Here is a 25,678-nt window from a genome sequence, read left to right as displayed (position 1 = left end):
CATTGAATTTTACTCTAAAAGTAGGGCATTCACTGGTACTATGGGGTCCATGGCATTGAGAACCATTGTTGCTCCCTTCTTGGATACATGATTGTTTTGTGGAGCATGATTGTCTCTAAGACTCTCTTGAATGGCCTTGGTGAGATCTGCTAAAGTCATCTTAGATATCTTTGGCTCCTTAGCAATAGGCTTTAGGGTCATTGGCTAATGGCCCGATGCTTGCGAGCTAATAGATTTAGGCTCAACAGACACTCTTTCTCCTTAAATCATTAAATTATCCTCCGATTGGATCGCATTGGTGGTGACTGATTCCCAAGAGGTGATACCTCTAATGACTAGGCCATTGTAGATATCCTCATGTCGTAATCCCCTAATGAAACTATCAAGCAATTGATTATTATTGAAGCACTCATTTGGATTACAACGAGAATTCAAATGCTTCAAGTGACTAATAAAGTCTCTCACCGACTCTCCTTCCTCTCGTTGGACTTTCTGGAGTTGAGAGGCTACACCCGAAAGCACTCCCTCTCGTATGTATTCTTTCAAGAACAGTCTCCTAAGAGTAGGGTAAATCATTTTTTCTTCCACCCTTAGGGTTCTATACCAATCCCCCCTTCCCACTTAAGGTTAGGCTTAAAGCATTACTCTTATGCAGGCATTGTGTTCTCTTAGAGAATCGCATATTTGTTCAAACACTTCGATATACTTTCTCACATATCTGTCCACTAAATTTTTGTGTGAGCTTGGCTATTTGTACTGCCTTACTTCTAAGTTCTCTATCAGGCGTGTTACGCATATTCTCAGCAATAGATCGACCGATAGCTTGAGCAAATGTTGCCAAGTCACCTAAGTGAGCAGGCATCGTGGTGAAGGCGCTCCAGAGACTACATGTGGAGTACATATTGGCATTGGGCTTGGCACGTAGAAAGCCCTTGGGTTCCATGTTGGTACGGTGTTGTGCCATGTGACAGCCCAAAGTTCATACGTGTGGCCCTAGGCATAGCAGACGTTGGATGTGACATGCTAATGCTAGTCGGTATGGTCCCATGGAAACAAGAACTTGGGTGTTGTGGTTGTGGAGCATAGGTTGTTGAAACAATGGGAGGGGTACGGACTACATGAGTACGAGGACCCATAGGTATATACGATTAGTACACACTTGTAGGTACTGTTGCAGGCATTAAGCTACCATGTAGCGGTGCTTTACTAACAAATGAGGTCTATGGCGTATTTCTTGGCATGCCATCATTGGGGTAGGCACGGTAGCCGTGGTGTCATCAAGGAAAAGATGAGCTAGACTTGGAAAACTAAAGTTATCACTTGTGGGCTCAGATTGCACTGAGACCCCTGGCAAACAACATATGGAGGATCCATCGGACTTACCGAGGGAGTATCCATTTGCGATAAGGTTGGTTGTTTAGCCTTCCTTGTATCTAAGAATCTCATGAGACCCGTTGAAAGGCATGTGGATCCCCTTGTTCTGTATCTCTAGCTCAATAACCCTATGGATGACCTCACAAACTCTTTGTTGTTGATCCTCCACACTAGTAGTACCCGTTGTGGATTGTAGGACATCTAACCAACCCACGTATAGGTGTGACCTGTGTATAGGCCGGTTAGAGTTTTCGTTTGTAGTTCATACTCCCAGTTCTCATTTAAGAACGCTCCATCTAGGATTGAGGTGCTAGGGGTGTCTTTTGAACTAGATGCAATGTGGCTCTCTATGGGTTGACCCTTAGTGGTCGCTAATTCAGGAGCACTCGATTGCTCTCCTAGCAAAGATATTGACATAGGGGCTTTCGCTTTTAACTCTCTTCGTTGCTCCGCCTTGCGTAAGCTCTCGATTTTCTTTTCCCTTGCCGCCATGATTCGCTCAACCTCTTGCACTTCGGCAAGGCTTCTACCATCAAGTAATATAACCTCGGAGGGAAAAATCTCTGAAGAGTTAGGGGGTGCAGTGAATGGAGAATTCATGTGCACACTCTCTAAGAGCATAGGGTCTACGTTGGTCATGAATGGAAAATTTACTTCTCCACCCCCCTCATTTACATCGTTAGCTCCATGTTCGGAGCAAGTGGCTCTACTAAAGATTTCCTTCAAGCGGCTAAGCACGCTCGGCCCGGACCGTGGACCCATGGCATGCATGTCTTGGCTTGAGCTATCATGATTATGCATTGGGTAACCCTCCATGACATCGTAGTCCGAGGAAGAGTCACTAGACGCTATATGCGGGTCCTAAGTGGTACTACCTTGGGTTCCCGCCGAGGGCCCGGAACCTAAAGTAGGTGGGTATTGAGAACTCACGTAAGTCGAAATGATCGCTAGTTGCTCAGCCTCTAGCACATGACCAAATTGCAGATGCATGTGCCTTTGGCACCCTACAAGCGTTGGTGAATACCCTCGAACGTTAACCACCTGAGTTTTTGGGCGTTTTGCACCCCGTTTTCACTCGTTTTTGATATTTTTAAATATTTTTTGATGATCCATTTTTGGATTAGAGCCTGTGATAGCTCAAAATGAGCCTATCGTTCAAAGGATCGTGGTGTGCTTTACAGCACAACGTTTGGTTACCCGAAGCTCGGTTGGTCCTCAAAAGGGTCGATTTTTACTTACGCGTGAGGCTAAAATAAGTAATTTTAAAGGGTGACTGAGGCCTGAGCCTGAGCGTGGGCTTGGGCTTGAGCTTGGGTATGGGGAATGTTCCCGACCCCGGTCCTACCTTTAAAATTTTTATAAAAATAAATTTATTTTTATTTTATTTTTTTATTTTTTTATTTTATTTTTTATTTTTTATTTTTTTGGATAAGGTGTCCGCGGCCGTGCTATGCGCACGAGCACACACACACCTAACCTACCTACATTACAACTAATAGAGCTACTGTTACACACTAACACACTACTACAGCAACTCATTAGCTAACAGATTTACTTACTGTACTTTACACAGAACTAACATTATGGATCTACTACCTTAATTCTAACACCTTATCACAGAGAAAACACGGATCAACTTCCCTCTCACACCCATTTTGGATGCAAGGAGAAGAGGATTTTCTTGAACTCATTTTTCATGGAATGGAAGGGCTAAATTCTAAGACATATTGAGATGGCTAATGATAAGATTAAGTGTGTTCACAGCAAGCTAGCGCTCCGACAAATGTATCTGAACTAAGTTCCTTTTTGGGATATGTGAATTTCTATCAAAGGTTTATACTTCCTTTTGGACCAAACCAAGAAGAGGAATAAGTTTATTTGGACCCAAGAATGTGAACAGAGTTTCCAGTGCTTCAAGGAGGCAAAGCTACACTCAATTTCATGTCAAGTAGCAAAAACTAACAATGTCATCCCCAAGTAAATCTTGTCAATTCACTAAGCAAACAAAGTCCAAATGTGACCAAACTTGTAGAAAGGTTAGGCAATGACTAAAGACACATACCTATAGCCTCAAATCCCTCTTTGGACCACTTGCTAAAATCGTGCTTATTATCTACAAGGCAGATTTGACTAAGTCCAAATGTGACTAAACTTGTAGAAAGGTTAGGCAATGACTAAAGACACATACCTATAGCCTCAAATCCCTCTTTGGACCACTTGCTAAAATTGTGCTTATTATCTACAGGGCAGATTTGACTAATTGTTTTTGGCAGAATGCACCCTAGAGCTTAGCAATGTTGCCCCAATACCCCTCCTATGCATAAAATGCACTTTGATTATGTGAATCCTGAGTTATGGGCACATTTAGAAGAAGGTAGCCACAATAAAAACACAATTTTATCACGAGACACTTACATTGTCATGCAGAGAGGATGTCTGTTAGGAAATAAGACGTAGCTAAATAGATATTTGAGTAGATTACTTAATGGAGAGAGATAGATTTCACACACAAGAGATTATAGAGTAGAGAGAGAGAGAGAGAGAGAGAGAGTACACACGATATACGTGGTTCACCCAATGTAGGCTACGTCCACGGAAAAGTAGCCACTCAATGGCTTTAGTACTTCAAAACAAGAAGTAGTTTACAAAGGGATTATACCCTTAATGGAGCTCCCGCCTTGCTTCACTCTCACCACCTCACACTCACCTTGTTGCATAACTTCACACTATGAAATGTGTGTAGAAATGGCCTCCTTTTATAGGCCAAAAGGGCTGCCCTCTCTCATGAGAGGCAGCCATGTGTAGCCGCCCTTGTGTAGATAAGTCCAAATCGGACCCTCCAATCCACCCATGTGTGGCTGCCCTTGAGAAGACAAGTCCACTTTTGAATTCGGCCACCGGCCACCGGCCATTGACTTCCGACCACCGGCCACCGGCCATTGACTACCAGCCACCGGCCAATCGGTGGTTGTTTTTCGAACACTTTCTAGCCGCTGTCCGGCCATAATATTCCGGCAAAAAGGAATATTCCAGCGAGGGGGGGAAAAAGTCTCGGGGGCGGAAGGGCTTCCGCCCCCAAGGCCCGTAAAGTTGTCCCTAATTTTTGGCCGTGAAAATTTTGGTTTCCGGCGAGTGATTTTCCTTCACGCACGATGGCTTCTCCTCATAATGGGGGCCTTACAAATGTGTGCTTTTACCACATAAAATTACAAGGGTAAATCAGGCTCCATACTTAACAATGTCTTTCCTAGAAGGCAACCAAGGATTGTGCTATGACTTATCATATCATTCGCCTAACAAAGTGCTATATGGTGTATGCAAGAGTCATGTGTCTTCCATCCTACTACATACAAACTTTCAAAAAAGCATTCTACACTGGTTTCTTCAACTTCAAGACAAAGATCTTTTGGCCCTGTCATTGAAAATCTTTGGGCAAGATTCGTTGGCTACTTGGCAATGGAGCTTCAATCGACCTTCAATTACTCAAAGAAGGTGACAAAAAAATCGGGATCAAATACTATGAAGCCCTCAATGAACTCAAAAAGCAACATACATCTCGCAAAACCAAGCATTACCCAGGCTAGGAGGGGGGAAATTTTAGCAGCAAGCTAACCCGACAACACAATTTTGCACATTTTGAGCCCACTTTTGTAATTTCTATCTTTTTTGATATGAAAATTTCATCGTATTCAAATATGTAAATTGGATTATAATTTCAAGAATGTAAAAGTCAGTAGTCGGGCCAAGAGATTCTAGATTGTATTTCTTCCAAGTCATCTCTAGTCCCTACTTACCAAAAATTGAGCTAGTTTCACATTCCCAAACTTTATGGCTAAAGTATAAAAGCCAATTTTTGTAAAGTTTTTGTAAGTTCATTCTCGATAAGAAGCATACGGCGTGTTTACAGAGCATTGTGAACTCGCCTTTTTCTCTCTCAAGCTCGTAACTCTCTCGCGAATGGTCTGTTTTTCTTGGCCTAGTGAAATGTCTGCATACAAGTCAAAATCATCTTCACAATCTTGATAAACATGATGCATGCAATGTCGGGGATCCTCTTGAAAATTTCAATTATATTTGTTAGAGTCTTTGGCATGTAATCCTCTGTAGTGTTTCCTTTGGGTGGAGGATAGTCAAGCCATGTAGCATTAGGAGAAATTTGGACTCATTTTCGAGCCTTTTAGCTCTAGTGAGAGAATGTTCCTTAGCCAATAGGAAGAAGGCTAACGTTACATAGAAAAAGACTATTTTCTCATTTTTGAAAATGTCCATGAAAACCATTTTGGTGAAATTGTCACTATCACTAGAAAATTAAGGCACTTCAAAGTGACATCTTGCACAAGCGTTGAACGCCTTTTTATGACCCGTTGTTGCTATCCTATAAAGTGAGGTACTTGTACGTGTGCATCTCACACAAGCATCAATCACCCTTTTTATGAGCTAATTGCAATTCAAATTCAAACGGATTGTACTTGATAGCAATTGATAGGTACTATGACCCGTTGTTGCTATCCTATGAAGTGAGGTACTTGTATGTGTGCATCTCACACAAGCATCAATCACCCTTTTTATGAGCTAATTGCAATTCGAATTCGAATGGATTGTACTTGATAGCAATTGATAGGTACTATTTAAGACTAAGAAGGAGTTAGAACCAAGAAAATGGAGGCCCCTGAGGGGTCTCTGTGGCCTTTATCTTGGTTCTGACCTCATGAGACCCTAGGCTTAAAAATGCTATATCTTGAGCTAGAGACGTCAGATTTCAGTGTTTTAAAGTGCTATCCTAAGGTTTTGGACGTTCCAGATGCATCCATGGTATTTTTTTGTATTTTGAAAAGATCTCTTATGTGTTTTCTCTCATCGCACATTACATCACTCATTAAGATTCATGAACATGGATTTTGTGCACACTTAAGTTGGGCTCTCGAAAAGAATTTTGTACGAGCATACATTTAAGTGATTGAGCAAAATTTTTCATATGTATTATGAGAAATAGAATTCTAAAAAACTACTTTTGTATTTTCCAAGATTACCTCTCTATGCTGAGTTGGCGTTTCTTATAGGGTCCAAAATTGAGTCCAAATTTCTCCTAATGGATGCTTCTTCAGGATGTGTTGGTGGCTTTCCCAAATTCTCACTCTGCATTGGGCAGATTGTAGGATCCTTTGAGATCTCTAGAGAAGCTTGGGTATACAGTATCATGTATCTTAGATGCTTCTTCAGGATGAACTGGTGGAGGCCCCAACTTCTCACTCCGCATCGGGAAGATTGTAGGATCCTTCGAGATCTCTAGAGGAGCTTGGGTGAGCAATATCATTTATCTTGGATGTCTTTTCAACCAAACCTTCTTTCATGCAGGATGAAAATATGCATTGTCCATACCTTGATCTTTAAGTAGTCGTTTCTTGACTTTGAGGATTTCATATTTCACAAGACGATACAAGAGTGATTGCTAGTGCCATGTATTTATAATCTGTTGGGAAGTCAGTTGTGCCACATTGGCAAAGTGTAGAATTTACTACTCCTAGGCCATCTTCCTTCTAGGTATCCTCCATCTCCAATTCTATATTGACCTTCAAGGCTTTTTCAGCTTCAGTAGTGAATTTGTCTATAGGCCCTTGTTCTACCTCGAGCTTGAGTGGAGATGACTCTGGAAGTGATGTTGTGGCTTCAGTCTCTTCCTCATATTGCAAAAACTATAAAGCTTCAGTCTCCTTTGGTAATGACTCGGGAGTCTATTCTTCCATGAGCTTTAGCTTACCTTTCAGTTTCTCTTGGGCCACCTTGAGAGCTTCTTGTAATTTTGTGATCTATTTATGGTAGGTGTCCTCTTTGTTCATAAAAGTAAGTGAGAGATCTTGTCTCTCCATCTATTTCAATTTGAGCTCAGACTATAGATCTTTATTTCTCTTTTCCATGGCTTGATAGGTGAGATTTGTCCCTTGGAGAGTGAGAACTATGGGTTTTTCCTTTAACTTTTTTAGCAGCTTTCTTTGGTCCTTGAGCCTTGCCTCTACCTATGTTGCTTGGAGGTTGGCCACTTCTAGTTGTGTTTGTAGCCACTGAGCATGTGCATGTATTCTTTTCTCATGGCTTTCACTTACAAAGTTCAATTTCTCTGCGAGTGTTGCCATCTCCTTGATTTCAGTCGTGGCATGTACATTAGTATCAAGCATCATGGCATTCAGCTCTTGTATTTTTCTCTTGTGGCTTTCACTTGGCAGAGGTCAACTTCTCCACTAGTGTTGTCATCTCCTATGCTGCTTGGAGGTTGTTGGTCTAGATGCAAAAGTGTACTCCCTAATCATCGATGGTTTAGCATTAGGCTATGGAGGGTGATGCCTTAGCTTAAACATTGTGTTAGGGTTAGGGTTAGAGATATGGAGGTTAGGGTTAGGTTATGTCAAGAGCAAGAGCACAGAGAGAGAGAGAGAGAGAGAGAGAGTATAAACAATGGTAATGCTCAAAGTGCGATTGATTCATTAGAGAATAGCCTCTTAAATAGGCTTAGTTCTTTATAGTCATTGGCTAGAGAGGTTGCATCCTCTTGTTATTGGATCATTTCATCATTAATCTCTCTTTAGGTGGCTAGATGGATTTTCCATATGGTGCTACAAGTTGGGCTTACCCTAACAAATTCCCCCTTAAGCCAAACTTGGGGTTTTACAAAGATTTATGTGTTTTGTGGTTCATGTGTTCATATATGGGCATAATTTTGGCGAGTCAAATGTAGCACCAAAAATACAAAGGTGTCCCCCCCAGAGAATTATCAATGGGTTGTAGTAACATCCTCCCCAGAGAAGTCTCAATTGGGTGTAGGATCAAAGTGTACCTCCCCTAGAGAGTGGTAAGCAACTAGGTGGTAGGTCAAATACAGATGTGGTGCTTTCAAAAGATTTTATGTATGTGGCCCCCGATGTCGAAAGGCCATATGTGTTGTTGAAGCCATCTTCAAATCTACAAAGTTGGTTGTCAATGTTGTCGTCAAATTTTGCTCCATCTTCATTTTGTTGTCGTTGTTGTTTGTTGTCGTAGTTTTCATCTTCTTCATCTTCATTTTTTTGGGTTCATGTTGTCGTCGTCTTCATCTTCATCTTCATCTTCATGTGGATGTTGATCTTCATTGGTCCATTGTGTTGAGGATGCAATCTCCATCTACAATAGTACAAAACACACATACACTTCATTTTGTGTGCTTGTGTGTATGCTCGTGCTTGTGCTCATGATGATGGGCGCTCTTATCATACACTCAGTGTGTAGGTAGTATTTAAACCCGTGTGTTATTGAAGCAAGTGAAGGCTCTATGAAGACCTTGTGTTGAGGCTTTCACACACATGCAAGTCACACTAAATAGTGATGCTTGCAATAAGAGCAACGGGGCAAAACAAGCTAAAAAATAATAACAAAGAAGCACAATAGTTGAAAATTGTGCACACACAATGCGATTATTAAAACGTCACCTATCACCAATCAATTGATTAAGAAGGGTAGTGGCTCACTGGTTTTGCCAAGAACATGCCCAAGCTTAATCAATGATATTTGTTATTAGGGAGAGAGTAAGAGTTAATTAGGCCTAGGTATGAACCATCGGCTCTGATACCACTTGTTGGGTTAGATGCAAAAGTGTACTCCCTAATCATCAATTGTTTAGCATTAAGCTATGGAGGGTGAAGCCTCTTTTATAGGCTCAGTGCTTTATAATCATTGGCTGGAGAGGTTGCATCCTCTTGCTATTGAACTGTGTCATCAATTATCTCTTCCTAGGTGGCTAGAGGGCTTTCCCATATGGTGCCACAAGTTAGGCTTACCCTAATAGAGGTTGGCCAATTCTAGTTGTGTATGTAGCCACTGAGCATGTGCATTTGTATCAAGCATAGTGGTATTCAACTCTTGTCTCCTTAGTCCTCATGAATTTCACTTGCAGAGGTCAATTTTATCCACCAGTGTTGTGATCTCTTTGAGTTCAGCCAGCTATTTTGTGCTTGTTTCTTCTAGGCTAGTGATTTTGTCTTGTGAATTTTTATGCAGAGCTCTTTCCCTTGTGTATAGCTCAGTCTTCACCTTTTCTATTATATGATGTCCAAACTAGGCATACTCTTTACTTCCTTCATATTCCCTGGTAGAGAGGTGCTTGCTTCACCAGTTTATGGTTGCCCTCCTTCTTCTTGTTCCTCTTGCTCGGGAAAATCCTCTCGAAGTTTTTTTTCAATCATATCCATATCTTCAATTGTTTGTTTTGGGATCTTCTCTCGTTCACCTATTTGCAACTCTATCTGCACAAAATCTTCTTTTTTTTGTTCTTGTTTGGTGGACTTGGGTACGATGTATGTTTCTCGGAGCTCTAGAGAGACTGTTTCATGCATCTTTTCTTGTGTTTCTCTCGGAAAGAGTGTCTTAGTGGAATTCTAATGGGCCTCTATTGCGGTGGAAGTGCCCACAGCTTTGTCTTTACGTATACTTGCCATTTCAACCTCTCATTCTCTCTTGCTCCTCTTTTCCATAAATACGCTCTAAGTCAGCCAATGGATCTAGTCCCTCTATGTACATTAGGTTTTTTTAGCACAATTTTTTAGAATTTGGCTGCCATTGTTCTTTGAAATCACCTATGAGCTCTCTCTCTTGCTCAAAAGCTTCTTTCTCCTGTTAAAGTCGAACTGCCGCTTGTGCAGGTTCTTCAATGATGACTAGTCATGAAACTTTCAATCTCTTGGAGCTTCTTTCTCCCATCTTTTGCTTTCCTTTAGCTACTTTCTTCCTTTCCTCCTCAACATCCATGTAGTACTTTTTGCAGAGGGTTGGTCTTCACGCTCGGGGGTGCTACCTCCTTCTGCTCTTCTTTTTGCTCTTCATTTTTTATGCCTGCTATGAGCCATGCATTTTGGTATAGGGCAGGTGGCAAGTTATCTGTCGTTCCAACTACATGATAAGTAATTCTCGTTAACACTTTCGGGGCTCCCAAAAGTGTTAACGAGAATTACAAAAAGGATGGGCTATGCATAGAGAAGATATAGCTTAGATCTTGGGTGTAATCTCCCATGATCTCTAACAAACAAAACTCATCTCTTCTCATGGATCCTCTTGTCCCTGCTTGCGGTATATCCTCTTCCAAGGGACCAAACTTTGCTTTGTATCTTGTTAGTTTTTGCTTGAATCAAACGATCTCAGCTTCTAGTGCTTTGCATTGAGCACGCAATGATTGTGCAGTCTCTCCTTGGCTGGCGAGCTCTATGCCTTGTAAACTACAATGTCCAAAGATTAAACTACCATATGATTTTAGTCTTGCACAAAATTCAATGAAAGATAGAATTACATATAACATCTTGTGCCAGTCATGGGTCTTCAACCTATACAATTGAACGCTTCCATCTTTCTTTGCTTTTGTGAAAGCTCCCTTTAGTGACCTCATGTATCATATGGGTGTGCAAATAGATGCAATGGAACCCTTCACTCGATCTAGCTAAACTTTGTTTAGAATCCATGGGGCTTTAGGAAGCACAATCTTCCCATTTGAGGCTCGACGTGGAGTGGCGAAGGAGGGGAGAGGTTTCAAGGCCCTCAAATCCTCCCTGGCGCCCAAAGATTTCTTTTTACCAGTAATGTGGTCTGATAGGGGTGTGAGCAACATTCTTGAATATGTGCATAGGATCCAAGAGATGTTGTATTTTTAAGTCGTTCCAATATGGATGCCTTAAAAATATGGAGTACCTTGACATATCTTTGGTGGAGTAGGTGGGGGTGGATCACTGTTGTAGTGCTCTTCCCAAATGGTTTCCCAATCTACCATTGTAAGCTTTAGAGGTGTCTTCCCATTTGTTGGAGCCTTGTATTTGTTGTGACTTTGGGGTCAAAAACGATGGTTGTTTAGATAGATTACCTTGTGTAAGGCATCTGGCCGCTCCGTCCCCAATGACGGCCCACAAGTAGGATAGGCATTGTGACCCAATGTGGACAACCCTGCACTTTGAATCAGAAACGCTTCAAACATCAAATAGTAAAAAGAGAGAGATGAATAAACATAACATACCAAAAATCTCTAAGTCTCCGATAGTCGTGCATGGTCCACATAAGGATACCTCTCACAATGGAATCTCTTCTCTCCTTTGGAAGCGAAACATCGACATCGGCGGGGATGCCCTTCCACAACTCCGCCAACTCCTCAATGAGGGGCTCAACATCCATATTTACCACTTCGTACTTCACTGGAACAAGCAAAGAGAGAAGTATATTTCCCTTCTTAGTAGTCTCCCATGGTGGAATATTGTAGTTAATGATCATCGCGGGCCAAGTACTCCATGATGTAGACTTGGTGCCAAAGGGATTGACACCGTCACTTGCCAACCCAAGCCTCAAGTGTCGAGATTCTAGCCCAAACCCGGGCCAATGAGTCTCGGTAAAGCCAGCTTTGAACCTCAATTCAAAGAGGTGGTTTAAATTCTCTTCGAGGCTCTCATCAAGGCCAACCAACCAAAACCAACCATTGGATTCGTACTACATCCATATGTCACTAGAGGAAAGAAGACATTATATGATCCTAACACCAAAACTAACTCCGTATCAAGTGGAGATGATGATAGAATGAAGGGAGAATCCAAATACCAACTCCAGGGCTCAAGGGAGTGGCCAACCTATAGCATTTCAAGAAGGCTACTCTGAAGAGAGCTCCAAAAATAGCAAATGCTGACATTAATACATTATCTAGAATTTTGGAATACACCAAAATTCAAAGAGAAAGGGGAGGAGGATATAGATAGTGAAAATTCCTATATACAAGCACTTGTACATAGTCCGGTTTAGCATTTACCGATAGTGATTGCAATAGTATTGCATAGCCAGTCAGAACCCAGTACGGGGATTTATAAATAGGAGTTGCTACTTTCATTTTGGGGATTTTTGTCACTCTGTTGAGTTGTTTTGAGTCTTTGTAATCATCGAGTTGTTGCTCCCATTGTCATCAGCTCTATTGTAATCAGCACTCAATGCCACGTGTACTATTTTAGTATATCAGTTCCAATACTTTGTGTCTGATATCTAACTTTGTATTTTCATTTCATTTCATATATGATTTCCTATGTTCAATTGAAGTCGAATCTATCTTCTCCCTATCTAATCTGACTCTAAATCTCCAACCTGCAATAGCTGTCAAAAATTACTAACTCATTTAAATGGCGCTTGAGAGGTGCACAAAAAAGTGAACATGTTTGAATCCTTTCAAATTAGTGTTTACGGTCTAGAAAGGTCAGTTATTAGGTCACGATGTGTCCAAAAACGGCATAGAAATGGCTAAGGAAAAGATTCAAAGGGTCTAGCTAGACAAAGCTCTAAAAAATGTGTCTAAATTGAGCTCTTTTTTGTGGTATATCAATTTCTCTAGAAGGTCCATTCAAATGTTCGCTTCGAAAGCTTTACCATCAAATGAGCTAACCCACAACAGTATAAAGTTCATATGGTCCCTCAAATGTGAAGCGGCTTTCAGTCTTTGAAGAAAGCTATCAGTTCCAAACCAGTAAAATGGTATATGGAATAGAGCTTGTACCACTAGAATTCGTTGTTCTCAGTCTCAGACTTGCAACTAATATATTGGGGCTAGGATAATCGTAAAGCAATGGAAATCTATGAACTACCACAAGCAACAAGAATGTCGGTTGCCTCCTCACCCCAATGTGGTTCAAGTCTTAAACCGAATTCCTAAGTATATGATTTTACAAGCTGATATTGACGAAAGCCCTCATATAAGGAAGATGACAACCATGAATAGACAAAGTCTAGAAATTCAACTAAAGCCCTCATATAAGGAAGATGACAACCATGAATAGACAAATTCTAGAAATTCAACTGGAAGTACTACTAGGGAATACACCTTTCTATAGGTGTGGAAGTACTACTAGGCAATACGCCTAGGCACCTATAGGTGTATGAAGGACATCAGGAATGAAGTCACAGGCACCTTCCATAATTAATAGATTGCTAGAAGGGTTTTGGATCGCATGTAGCTGCTTTGTTAGAGATTAATGCGTCTTAACAGCAAAGGTAGGCTAACTAGAATCACAATCAAGGAACAAGAACAGGTCTTGAAATGGTTGTTTCATCTAGTCAAAATTATGATGTCTGAAAATGAGATTGCCATGAACTACATCGAAGCTGTGTTTGATTCCCCCATTTTGATGTATGCCTTACCTATGAAGGAAGATGAGCTCCCGAAGTTCTACCCAATATAAATGAGCGTGCAGATAGGATGAGATATCTCTAAATAGTCGACTAGGTGCACGATTGGACTGAACACAACAATGCTCTGTGGGTTGCATGGAAGTCAGTCCTTAATGACACCAAAAAGAAACATAGTCTCTGAACTAGAAGATGATCTTGTCAACTTTGGAGGGATAATGACGAAGTGGAAGGCAGTTGGTAAAATACGATGATGTAGATTGGTTGAAGAATCACATACAGAGATTGATGTATAGTACACATTTTTCTTACCATCTTGCCATATTTTTCGTATACATAAAAGTAACATATAGCCAATGTGCTTCAAAAATATATAGCTTGTACTCCCTCCTCAATTGCAAGTACTTCCAACCAGCACATCCAATATTACATGCGATTGGATGCCTCCACCAATATATATCTGCTCCATAAAAATAGAAGTCACCTGACACCATTTTTTCAGTCACTTTATAAAAAACTCATGCGAAAGAAAACTTACACGATCCAGTGCAAAATTTCACATTGATAATAGAAACAAACAAAAAAACTCCAAGGAGACATTTAAACCTTTGACAAAGTAGGCTAACAAGGCCAAGGCAAATGCGTGCAAGACATTCACTGCTTAGTCTTCGTACAAATACCTCTCAGTGTAAACTGTCTTGAGAGCATAATGGACAACCTAGAAATAAAACAAACTTCTGACCCAATACCTAAACAAAATATTAAGTTTCGCACACACAAGTTGTTCCTAACATCACAAATAGTAGAACCTTAAATATTGGCATTCAAACCTTTCACCAACCGTTACTTTGCCAAGAACAAAACCAGAGCATTTACAATTGTTTTTTCTTTGAAATATGTGCCCACAATTTTCAAAAAATTGTGGAAGGGCAGCAAGCGAAAATTAAGAAAAGAAGGATGGAATGCAGTAAGGACTCTAGAGGAAAAAGCATTGGAGGCTAAAGGGTGGGCAGGTGGACCAACCAAGGAGGCCAAGGTTATGTGAGGGAAGCCTTCCTCCCTCTTACTCCGTGTCTTATGAGAGACGTTGCAACAAGGAACTGCAGTGTCCATGAGAGTACAGACGAGGAAAGCTGCAAGGCATGAGTGGACGAGGCCACTAGGGTTGCCGGGCCCTTTTTTATATTTAAGGCGTGCAGGCGGCTAACAACTAGTTCGACATTTGAGGTGTTTTGGGAAATTCCCACAAATTTCAGCGGTATTTTGGTGATTTTCCCTTGGTTAAAACTTAACCAACAGTTGTAAGCATCACACAAAACAATCTGCCATACATTCAGCCAGTATTTTCTAGCTGATCACATCAAAAGCTCCATTGAAACAAACTACTTAAAACCTAGCCAAAAGAAAAGACCCCGAGCATCAAAGCAGGGTAGACATCTGACATGCAGACCCATCAGTAAGCTTGAACAATCTCGACTGCTGCTAAATATACCCACAGCTCGTGGAATGCTACACACCACAGCCAAGGGCAGGACTACTACACAGCCATTGCTTTGATTTATATCACCAGAAACAACATAGAAAACAGAAAAAGTGAACCAAAAAAGCTAGTGATCAGTTGAATCCCAAATCCTTGCCATGAAGCCAGTGTCTTCATAGGTTTTGCAGACCTTCCCCTCTTCATACCTAATAGCACAATCACCATCACTACATCCTTTGCTGTGTGGCATCATTCCATCTAGACTTGCCATCATATCCTCAAGACTATCTCCAAGTACAAAGAAAGAGCTTCAAAAACTCCCCAAAATGACCTCAAAGAACAATTTCTCACAATCCGACAGAAACCTAGAATGAAATTGCAATCATGTGCACATTCCACAATGCTGGTTGGGATAACCTCAAACCTATGGCTAATAGCCAACAAACCAACAATCACAGAGCCTTACCGAAGGACGATCCTTCCTGTCATCTTTAAGTTAAACCATATCTGCCACAGATAAAGGTTGTGTCTGTCTCAAGTATAACTACCCATGCAAACATTACTGTAGCTATGCAAGCTACTTAGAATGTGATTCGGGGCTCCCACCTCCATAAGAAACCAGACTGCGGTGAGATTTACTTGGAGGAGAAGGAGATCGCACCTTCTTCTTCAAAGGGGTATCTGTTCTGCCCTTCGAAGGTTCTTTATCTATGGGAGATAAACTCCTCGATGCGGGAGAGCGTGACAACGAAGAACTGCTTGGTGACCTTTGAGGTCTTCGGCTCTTGGAAGCATGATTTGCATCTACATCCCTTGAGTGGCTTCGGATGGAGTTCGGACGTGAACGGGTGTGGTCGCTGTTTCGAGGGCGATCCTCTACAGGACTGCGACTGCGACTCCGGCTCCGGCTTCTGCTATATTTTCTTTTGCTGCGGCCACGTCTGTTGACAGGACTAACACTGCGGGACAAGCTTCGACTGACGCTGGGACTTCTACTTGGGCTCCTCCTATACCTGAACATGTAAGAGGACAAAGACCTATTACAAACAAGCAAAAAAAGTGAATCTCCCCATGATGGTGAGATGGAACAAGGATAAAGCGTCAAATCCCCCTTCACCTTGCTGGAGATCTCCTCCTTGGACTGCTTCTATAGCGCCTGGGAGGGGTCCTATCCCGGTAACTTCTGTAGCTTCCATACCTGTCAATGAGTATAAGAGCTGTCATAAGCTCCTCAAAAATTCGCAGAGTGGTGCTTTGCCACTGTCACTGGATAAAAACTACCCTTCCCCAGTATCCTACCCCAAAGCTTATGGCCAAAGTAGCCTTAAAAGGCTTAGAAAATGTCATAGATGCATATATAGAGTAAATTCTATAAACAAACAAACTCCTTACCGGTCACGATCTCGGTCAATCATGGAACGCCCACCATAACGATCGTTATATCTGTATCGTGGAGGAGGCGAGCGTTCTTGAGAGGGAGTACGATAGCGCCGAGCATGTGAGTACTGCTCACTAAATCCTCTACCTCTCCTAATCCTCTTAGGAGTCCCCTCTGGACTTGCAGACAAACTTCTTGAACGAGCTGCAGGACGTGCTGGTGAAATTTTCCTTTCTGGTATAGGACTTGGAGAGTAGCTTCTGCTTTTTGAGCGGCTTCTGCTTTGAACCTTTTTGGGGCTCTTCGAGGGACTTCTACTCGCACTGTGACTAAGGCTCCTGCCCCGTCCCTCCTTTGGACTTAAGCTTGGACTTCTGAAAACGAAACAGACACATGCATGAAAAACCCGTCAACAAACTGAGTCATGACCATAAAGCTACTCTAAAGGATTAAAAACTGAGTCGTGACCATAAAGCTACTTTTAAGGATTAAAAACAAGCTACTTTGAAGGAATAAAAACCTGGATCGACTTAGGCCTGGACTAGCTGGAGGAGATACACTCTTCTTCTTTTCAATGACCTCTTCTGCAACCTCCTTTGGACCATCCTGTAGCTCTCCACGCACTTCACCGCAAACTTCACCGTCTTCTTCTTCCTGAACTTCTTTTGTTGGCAGCTCGTACCTTGGTTTGGGTCTCTCCTCCAGTGCATCCTGCTTGTTCAAAGCAGGTGGAAGATCATTCTCCACTTCCATTTCGATTCCTGTACCATAGCTCGTGTTAATAATTCCGACAGCATTTGCAAGTGCAGTTAAATGACCGGTATGGTACCAATACCTCCTACATCTCTTTCTAACAGACAAAGAATATCCAATGGCTAGAAACCTAACTGCAATTTCCTAACCATTTTAAATTCCTGTGTCATGACAAATGGCAACAATAGCTCAGGCCACGCCTTTCTAACAGCTGCTTGCAGAAACACACACGACCCACATTATCCAAATCCCAACATCACTTATCCTCACCCGTAAACAAAAATATATCCACTAATTCAGACAACAAGGCATGACGTACCAGTACTAGTTGTAGGAACTGTTTCTGGCAATTTCACAGCAGCATTTGGCTTGCCATTCTGATTCTTATTACCAGTGTCACTATCACTTACTGAACCAGAGTCACTATCACTTAAACTATCGCTGTCAGAGTAGCTGTCAGTATCACTTTCAGAATCATAGCTGTCCGAGCTCCTAAGCGAAAAACGAAAACAAAATGCAAATAAGTAAAATAGCAAATCAGCAGAGTGACACCACCAGTAAACCTCCAAACCAATCATCTTGCTTACCACTTATGCCGTCTCTTGTACTTCTTTCCCCTTCGATTGCGACGTCTATCCTTGCGCTTGTCTCTCTTCCTTTTCGAATGCTTCCTTTTAGTCCTCCTCGAGGACTTTCTTTTCCGCTTTCTTCGATCGTCTTCAGATGACGAGCTAAGGTCTGTAGAAGAGCTTTCAGATTCCGAGCTACTTTCAGAGGAACTGTCAGTCTCTGATTCTGAATCGGAAGAACTCTCCGTATCTGAATCATAGTGCCGCCTTCTCTTTCTTCGGGTCCTCTCTTTCACAGACTTCCTGTGCCTTTTCTTACCCTTTGCATCATGCATCTCTTCTTCACTCAAGTCTCCTTTGCCTCTTGACTTCTTCCCTTTCTTCTTTTCTGTAATCGAAAGTAAACAAACTAAACTAATGTTGCTGATAAACACAGAATGCTGAAATATAACTAATGAACACACCAGTTTCAACTGTGCCATTTGACTTCCCTCCTCGAGAAAGCTCTCCGCAGCTAGAAATTTTTATTGTCTGTTCTGGTTTATCTCTATTTCCAGTTGGCTGCTGTTCAATCTTGGCTAAAACATCCATACCATCCACAACCTTACCAAAAACCACATGCTTCCTGCAGATAGGACAAACCCGATAGCAGGTGTTGAGCTACCCATGAAAACAAGAGCAGAAATATGAATGACATGCTAAATTACTGTAATTGTATCCAGATTTACATACGATAACACCATTAATCACAACCAAATGGAGAGCAAAAGAGAGAAAAGGTCGATAGTCTAAATAGAAGCAAACAAATATTAGCCTCACCCCATCACTTAGGTCATGTGAATGACGAGATGTATAAGTGTCTTGCTGGCCTACAAAAAATTATCACAATATAGACCAGTCAAACACAGAACAAATATTCAAGAGCTAGCTCCTCTGCCCCAGACTGGAAAAATTTCGAGATCATTTTTTGGGGGGCACACAAATAGAACCATGCACAATAACCAGTTTAATAAAGGATCTACTAGCTCTAACAGAGCAAAAACCTGATAAATCAGCTTGCTTGAAGTATCTGCTTACGATTGCCAACCAAGCTTCATGGAGCGCACAAAGTTAAAACAATCATTGCTAATGCATAAGCTCGTTTACCTACCCATCAAGATGGGGAGCCGGTGCAAAGGTCAGAAAAAACTGAGAGCCATTGGTATTAGGGCCAGCATTTGCCATTGACAAAACCCCTCTCTCAGAGTGAGTATGGTGAAAGCTCTCATCTGCAAAAGGAAAGGAATCAAAATGCTGACCCATAGAGAGCAAGACACAAAATAATTGCAGATAAGACGCAAACTCACAAATACCTGCAAACTTCCCACTATATATACTTTCCCCTCCTGTTCCTGCAACCAAAAGAATATGAGTTTCTTTACACAAAAAAAAAAACATAACTAACCGTAGATAACAAATGCACATTACACAACCCCATACAGCTACCAAAGACCCTGTCAAGCCCAGGGTGCACCCCTCTAGCATCACCATACCACAGACAAGTTTCTAGGCTGACACTTACCATCTTTCTTGGAAAAATCTCCTCCCTGTCAAAGAAATACAAAGTCAGAATAATGGCAAAGCAGATAACATACAATTGAGACTGCAACACAATTTAAACACAATTAATACTTGGGCCATAAACCCTTTGATGACGCGATGAAAAATGGTCCCCTTGTAGTGTAAGGGCTTCTTCGTGATCCGTCCAACACCTCTTTCACCTGCTTAGAATTCAAAAAAGAGTAAAGCCACATCGATTGATCACACCACCAAACATTTACAAAAGACTACAGATAGCCTTCTTTGTCTATAGTAGGAGAGTTCCAAGTGTTTGCATTGACTCACTCCTGACTATTTAAAGAACTCATCAGACAAGGCCGAGGGAGAGATATACAACCCTTCGATACACCCAACTGTTCAATATATCCATAATTTGCACATACAATTCAAACATGACTAATCATAAAGAATAACGATTAGAATTTATTCCTTGTGACTGAAAGACTAAGAAGTTCAACTTGCCCTTTACATCCTTTCCAGTGAACAAAAATTTAAATGCTCCAACTTTTCTGAAAACCAACAGGGAGCACTTTGCTATGCCCATCCTAGTACCCAGACCTAGGCCAACTTGATGTTGGCGTTAAAAAAAGTGCTTGCTAGATCTAAAATTTCAAAACCATACTGCAAGAGACCCAGCCAATACTTGCAACTTGAAGCACACGCATATTTGATCATAAATTGATAGTACCTAAGGACCCATACCTGTGCAAAGAGCCCGAAAGTTCTCAGCAGTCTTTGGGACGGTGTCCGCAAAGAGCTGGAGGAAGAAAACATATCAGTACCTTGTGCTAGTAAACTCTGAGGAGGGCACAAAGAAACCACCCATTTTTAAATAAGCCAAATCGACATATACCTCCATCACAATCTTTCCAACCGGTTCTCCACCTATGGTGATATCAAAATAAACCTTGGGATTCACTTTGACCTTCCCCATCTTTTCAGCCTTGACTGTCTTATCTACCTTTGTTGCCTTCTCCGGCTTCATGGTTTGTTTTTAAGCTGTCATGAAAAAAAAATACAGGACAAGACTTTGGAACTATATGAGCATGAAAGACTCATTAAGCAAACAGGTTCAATTATCAGGCTGCATGCACAGCACAGAAGATTCTCAAAAACATCCATGCACCACTCAAAATACTGGCCGATGTCAAACAATACAAAATTTAATCATCCCGTAAATGGACTTCCCTAGCGAGGGCTGACGGGTAGTGGATGTGCAAATGGTAGCCCATGCCCAAAACAACTTATAGTGCATCCATACAACACTTAAATACTGGCCAATGATCATAGCTGACCACTACATCTGCATGCAATCACAAAAATCACTGTAACCAAATCATGTTGGACTTCACGAGTGAGCTCACCACAGCAGTGGATGTGCAAATTGACCTTTGCAATTAATAAGCAAAAGGCAAGCTCTCATTATTCTCCAATTACGAAACCTTCCAACTTAAGCCAAAAAAGCAAACCGGCTGCGGTGCGTATTGCTTGGGGTTTAAGAGTGATTTGCTTCATTTTGCACTTGTTTATCGTCTTGTATGAGAGCATTGGCTCATCTATAGGTGCTCGGATCCTCCGAATTCAGAGACAAAATCAAAAACTAAAGTTTACTGCGAGGTTTACAAAAGTGGAGAGATGCGAGAGGCGATTGCTTGAAGAGGAGACGGATCTGTTGATATCAAATTATCTGCTGAACCCTAGCGGAATATGCAACGGGCAATCGGACGAGCAAGTGAACAACATGAAAGCAAAAAAAGGTCGTACCAGAAACGGCAGGTCGCCCGCGAAGGTCCGCAGGCAGCCGCAAACCCTAGTAGGACGAGTCGCTTGGGCCTGCTCGACGCAAACGGAACTCGAGCTCGCATATGGTAAAGAAGCTGTATTGCAACTACAGTGTTTTACATATACACTATGCTTTACACCCAGCCCTACGAGAGAGAGAGAGAGAGAGAGAGAGAGAGAGAGAGAGTTTAACAAGATAGGAACAACCCCACGAGACCTCAATCAAAGAACTAGGCCTATGCCACGAGTTTCGAACTCGAGACCTAATATCCACTTCCTACATCTACAATCACACCCACAAACCCCATTTCATGCAATATACTCCAAGATTGTGAACCTTTTGCTTTGATGCCCTTCATATGGCTCATGTAAGAGAGGAATTTTCAGAGTTTTCAAGATTTAAATGTTTTGCACATCTTCAACACATTCTACACTCCTCCAACCCAAGCCAATCTAGAAGATATTTGAAGTTGTGGAAATTAAGCAATAAATCACACCAACACTTTCATTACCTATGAAATTCTCATGTAGATTGTAGTGGTATGAGAGATTGAACAAGCATCAAGTCCCGCCAACATGCCTGGGGTTCAGGGATGAGGGTGCTCACAACATAGATTTACAAGCGGTCAAGCTAGCATGTGCACCACATGTAGGCCAACATGGAGTTGCAGGCTCATTCGCCTTTATGGCTAAATGGTGAATTGGGTCCTAACCCTGTTATTTATTGTCGTAGTGTCATACCATGCTACATAGATTCACGAGCGGTCAAGCTAGCATGTGCACCACATGTAGGCCAACTTGAAGTTGCAGGCTCATTTGCCTTTATGTATAAATGGTGAACTGGGTTCTAACCCTATTATTTATTGTCGTAGTATGATACCATGCTACAGTGGTAGTAGAGTCTTGAAGTTACTCAAGTAATTGTGTAAGACACACTGTGCACACCGAAAAGGCCCACTATGGTCACACTACTTGTGTGATGGAATGTATATCCATATCATTGGCATTTGCAAAATTGCCATAGACAAGCACAAGGAAACATACAAACGTAGTGTTGATGCCAAATCCCTTCCCTCTCTGCCTATTCTAGCTAATCAATGGCCCCTTCCATTTCCCTCAAACACATACCTTGGGGCTTACAAAAACCCATGAGAGCTTCCGTGCAAAAAATGCCATAGCCAAATCTTAGAGCAATGCCAAATCCCTTCCCTCTCTACCTATTCTGGCTAATCCATGGCCCCTTCCATTTCCCTCAAATATATCGCAGTCATAAGACTAATGAACCAGGAAACATTGTTAAGCCGCATTAGAAGCATCTACCAGGTCATAATTATTATGTGTGAAGTAGAGCGCATAGGGAAGTCACATAAGTAGTGTGCATCAAGCTTGAAGTAGCAATCAAACAAATCCCTCGTGATGATGTGTAAGAGCTTTGTACATGGCATAATTGTTACATCACCCTCCATGAGAAGATACTTAACTATACAAGAAACATAATTATAGTAGTAATAATTGCATTTATATCAAAAATAAATTAAAAAGCTTCACCCTACAGCTCCATAGAGCCATAACTTTAGTAGGTACGAAGACCACTTACTGTTTTTATGGCTAACAAAATCATAGGTTATGTTCCTGTAGAGACACGCATAGCCATCATCTAAATAGTCTTTCTCGATGCTCAACTTGAACAAACTGGATGGTCTAGAATCCATATTATTGTTGTGGATCCCTTTCTAGCCAGTTTATAAAATTGTATCATTTACTGTACAACATTTACCCTTTGTAATTTACAAGAATAAATTTGAGATGAAACTAGAAATTCTGGTAACTTTGGTATGCCCCCCTTGATGAGAAGGCTTGTATCTTGGAAGTCACTTGCCTAGCATGTGAGTATCAAGAAAAGGAACCTAAGGTTTTATCTATATTAGGCTCTCCTTGATCCATCAAGTTGGATTTAATTTTACGCGTTCATGTATGTGAGACTAAAGATCCTCAAATTTGCCAGTGAATATGTTTCATCGAGGTGCTTTGTTAGCATGTACCATTGGCGTCATGTATCTCCCTCGTGGTGAAATTGTTGCGACTGAGTAGACTACTTATTATGCCCAAAGATAAGCATTAGTAGTATACATGTATCTTTGTGGGACAAGCATATTAACTTGTCTTAAAACATTTCTACTAACAAATAGGTACTCTAATCAAACATAAAATATAGATAAACTACCCTTGGAGCCCTCCTTGGAGGTACATACTTAGTCGTTCCTTGAGTAGATCTTGTGTTGTCCTCTTTAATGACACTTAGAGAGCCAAATACAACAACTTTATGAACATGTATCTCCTTGAGAGACATCCGTGTAGAAATCTTAATAATCTAAGCATCATTGTGTGTTGGAAACTCACATTTTGACATTAAATGATGCTAAGAACTTTTGTTACAACCTCAATGCCTCGAGAGTGATTCTATTTGGCTTGTAGATTCACAGGATTCCATTGACATCTTAGCTCTAAATCTTTCTCTTTGGGTATTAAAAATTGAATAGATCCAAGGGACTTTTAGACTTGTGAAAATCTTACATTAATAGGAGCTTCCCTTACACGTCTTAATACTTTGTGAATACTTTTGGAGATTCCATGCTTAAAGAAAATAATAAAGAAATATTTTATTTACAATGCAACTATAGGTATCTCTAATGGTATGTAGAAAAATAATTAATAGAGGTACCAAATGGACATTTCAAAGATAAATTTGCCTTGGGGAAAAGGGTTGCTTGGTTGCCATATGTGAGTGTATTTTTAGTACTTTTTGGTTGAGATTTTTCAAATCATAAAGAAAGTGGCTTGTAGAAACTTGTTTGTGTACTTGTACCATGTCATAGTTACACTATGGAAGTCCACGCATCGTGGAAATACCCCTTGACTAAATTGCTTGACATATTTCTCCTGTCAAATAAGTTTTAAAATACATAAAAGTGACAGTATAAATACACAATTTTCGAGAGGGCATTTACTTGAGATACATAATTTTAACACGCTCTTTGCAACACATAGTGGACATACGCACAATGACCAAGTCGGTAGAAGCTATAACCCTCACGAGTGACCAACTAATGGATACTCCTCAAAAATTTCAACCATGAACTTACCACCGGGATGATGATATTACATCCTACCAACAACACTTAATTGTTTGCAACACATCCATCTTGCTTTGTCTAAGTCATGTTGCCTCCTTGCTAGATGCAATGTGCTTTGAATTTTGACACACGAATCCAAACATCGACTCGCTTGAAATCCGGGTTGAATCAAGTATTGGAAGAACCACTTTCCCCTCTCTACCACTCACTTCCCTCCCTCTAGCTGAAGCATGTTGTTAACCCTCACGCACATTCCTATCACCTACAATGGGCACTGTATTATTTATTTGGTAGAGTCAGGTACCGGGCTTGTCGGTCCAATAGAAAAAGGGTAAGAGTGATCGCCGATGAGAGGCGCACTCTAATTGGAACATTCAAGGGATTAGTTGGTTAAACATGGGCGCCCAAGTGTGAATGGGGCAAGCTCATATAAAAGTTAATTAAACCTAAAATTCACTCATTCTCTCATTTGTGCAATTGAAGAGTGCTCTTGCTCCATCTCCATCTTCTTCTTCTTCATCTCCTTGTGTGTGTGTGTGTATGTAGTGAGAGAGAGAGAGAGAGAGTGTGTGCGATCGAGCATTGCGGCGGCACGACGGTGGCGAGGCGGTTGAGCGCGGCGTAGCGGCGTCTCCCTCTTCTTCGCGGCGAGGAATCCTCCATGACAGCAAGCGTAGAGCGGTGAGTGACACACCATCGTCTTCTTTGAGCTTACTAGTTTAAGCTAGTTGCGTGCTTAGAGCCATCTGTGGCTCGCACACAGTGTATTGGCAAGTTCCTTGAATTGACACGTGCGACAGACGCGCACATTTTTGGTGCCGCTGCCGAGGAATGCCATACACTAAGCTTGAATGGCACTCTGTGCTTTTTTTGTGGTGTGATTTCAATTGTAGGAAAGGTAGGGAAGGAAGGTGTGTGTGTTGAGAAGAAGGATTTTGTTTTTGCTACTGTGTATTTCTTTGTTAATGAAGTTTTGAAAGGTACTGTGTTTTCTCTCTGATAAGGTGTTAGTATTAAGGTTGTTAGTTCTGTGTAATGTAAAGTAAAGTAAGTAGGAAGTAGATATGTTAGAGCTAATGAAGTGTGTTAGTGTGTAACAGTAGGTGTATTAGTTGTAAGTAGGTAGGTAGAGTGTGTGTGCTCTCGCGCGCAGGCCGCGGCGACCTTATCCCAGGAAAAAAAAATTTAAAAATAAAAGTTTAAAGGTAGGACTAGGATCAGGAATATCTTCTAGACCCAAGTCCAAGTTCATGCTCAGGCTCAGGCCTCAGTCGCCCTTTAAAATTACATATTTTAGCTTCACACGTAGCTGAAAGTCGACTTTTTTGAGAACCAACGGAGCTTCAGGTGACCGAACGTTGTGTTGTAAAGCACACCGTGACCCTCTGAGTGATACGCTCGTTTTGAGCTATCACACACTTTAATTAAAAAAACGATCATTAAAAAACAT

At 41.3% G+C, this 25,678-nt stretch overlaps 1 protein-coding gene across 3 annotated transcripts; it reads right to left on the bottom strand.

Moving 5' to 3' along the window:
- Nucleotides 1-15,127: 15,127 nt before the first annotated feature.
- Nucleotides 15,128-21,233, bottom strand: LOC147448645 (uncharacterized). 3 transcript variants are annotated; one of them, XM_086521193.1, is made up of 14 exons: nucleotides 21,077-21,233; nucleotides 20,166-20,311; nucleotides 20,015-20,069; nucleotides 19,385-19,473; nucleotides 19,275-19,299; nucleotides 19,066-19,104; nucleotides 18,864-18,981; nucleotides 18,178-18,338; nucleotides 17,732-18,101; nucleotides 17,464-17,636; nucleotides 16,912-17,152; nucleotides 16,406-16,765; nucleotides 16,131-16,211; nucleotides 15,128-16,050 (listed from the first exon to the last, which is right to left on the bottom strand). In XM_086521193.1, exons 2-14 carry the CDS (start codon nucleotides 20,295-20,297, stop codon nucleotides 15,591-15,593), a joined length of 2,304 nt encoding a protein of 767 aa, XP_086377319.1. In that variant the 5' UTR covers nucleotides 20,298-20,311; nucleotides 21,077-21,233; the 3' UTR covers nucleotides 15,128-15,590. The 3 variants fall into 3 exon arrangements, with proteins under 3 accessions (XP_086377319.1, XP_086377320.1, XP_086377321.1); XM_086521194.1 differs by having other exon boundaries at nucleotides 15,128-16,026; XM_086521195.1 differs by lacking the exons at nucleotides 19,066-19,104; nucleotides 19,275-19,299; nucleotides 19,385-19,473; ... (1 more) ...; nucleotides 20,166-20,311; nucleotides 21,077-21,233 and adding an exon at nucleotides 18,533-18,582 and having other exon boundaries at nucleotides 18,864-18,944.
- Between the last annotated feature and the right edge of the window lie 4,445 nt (nucleotides 21,234-25,678).

Source organism: Adiantum capillus-veneris, chromosome 10 (assembly GCF_014529385.1).
Source record: "Adiantum capillus-veneris isolate H3 chromosome 10, ASM1452938v2, whole genome shotgun sequence".
Classification (NCBI taxonomy): Eukaryota; Viridiplantae; Streptophyta; class Polypodiopsida; order Polypodiales; family Pteridaceae; genus Adiantum; species Adiantum capillus-veneris.
The sequence above is the reverse complement of the archived record's forward strand: the minus strand, read 5'-3'. Positions and strand labels throughout refer to the sequence as shown.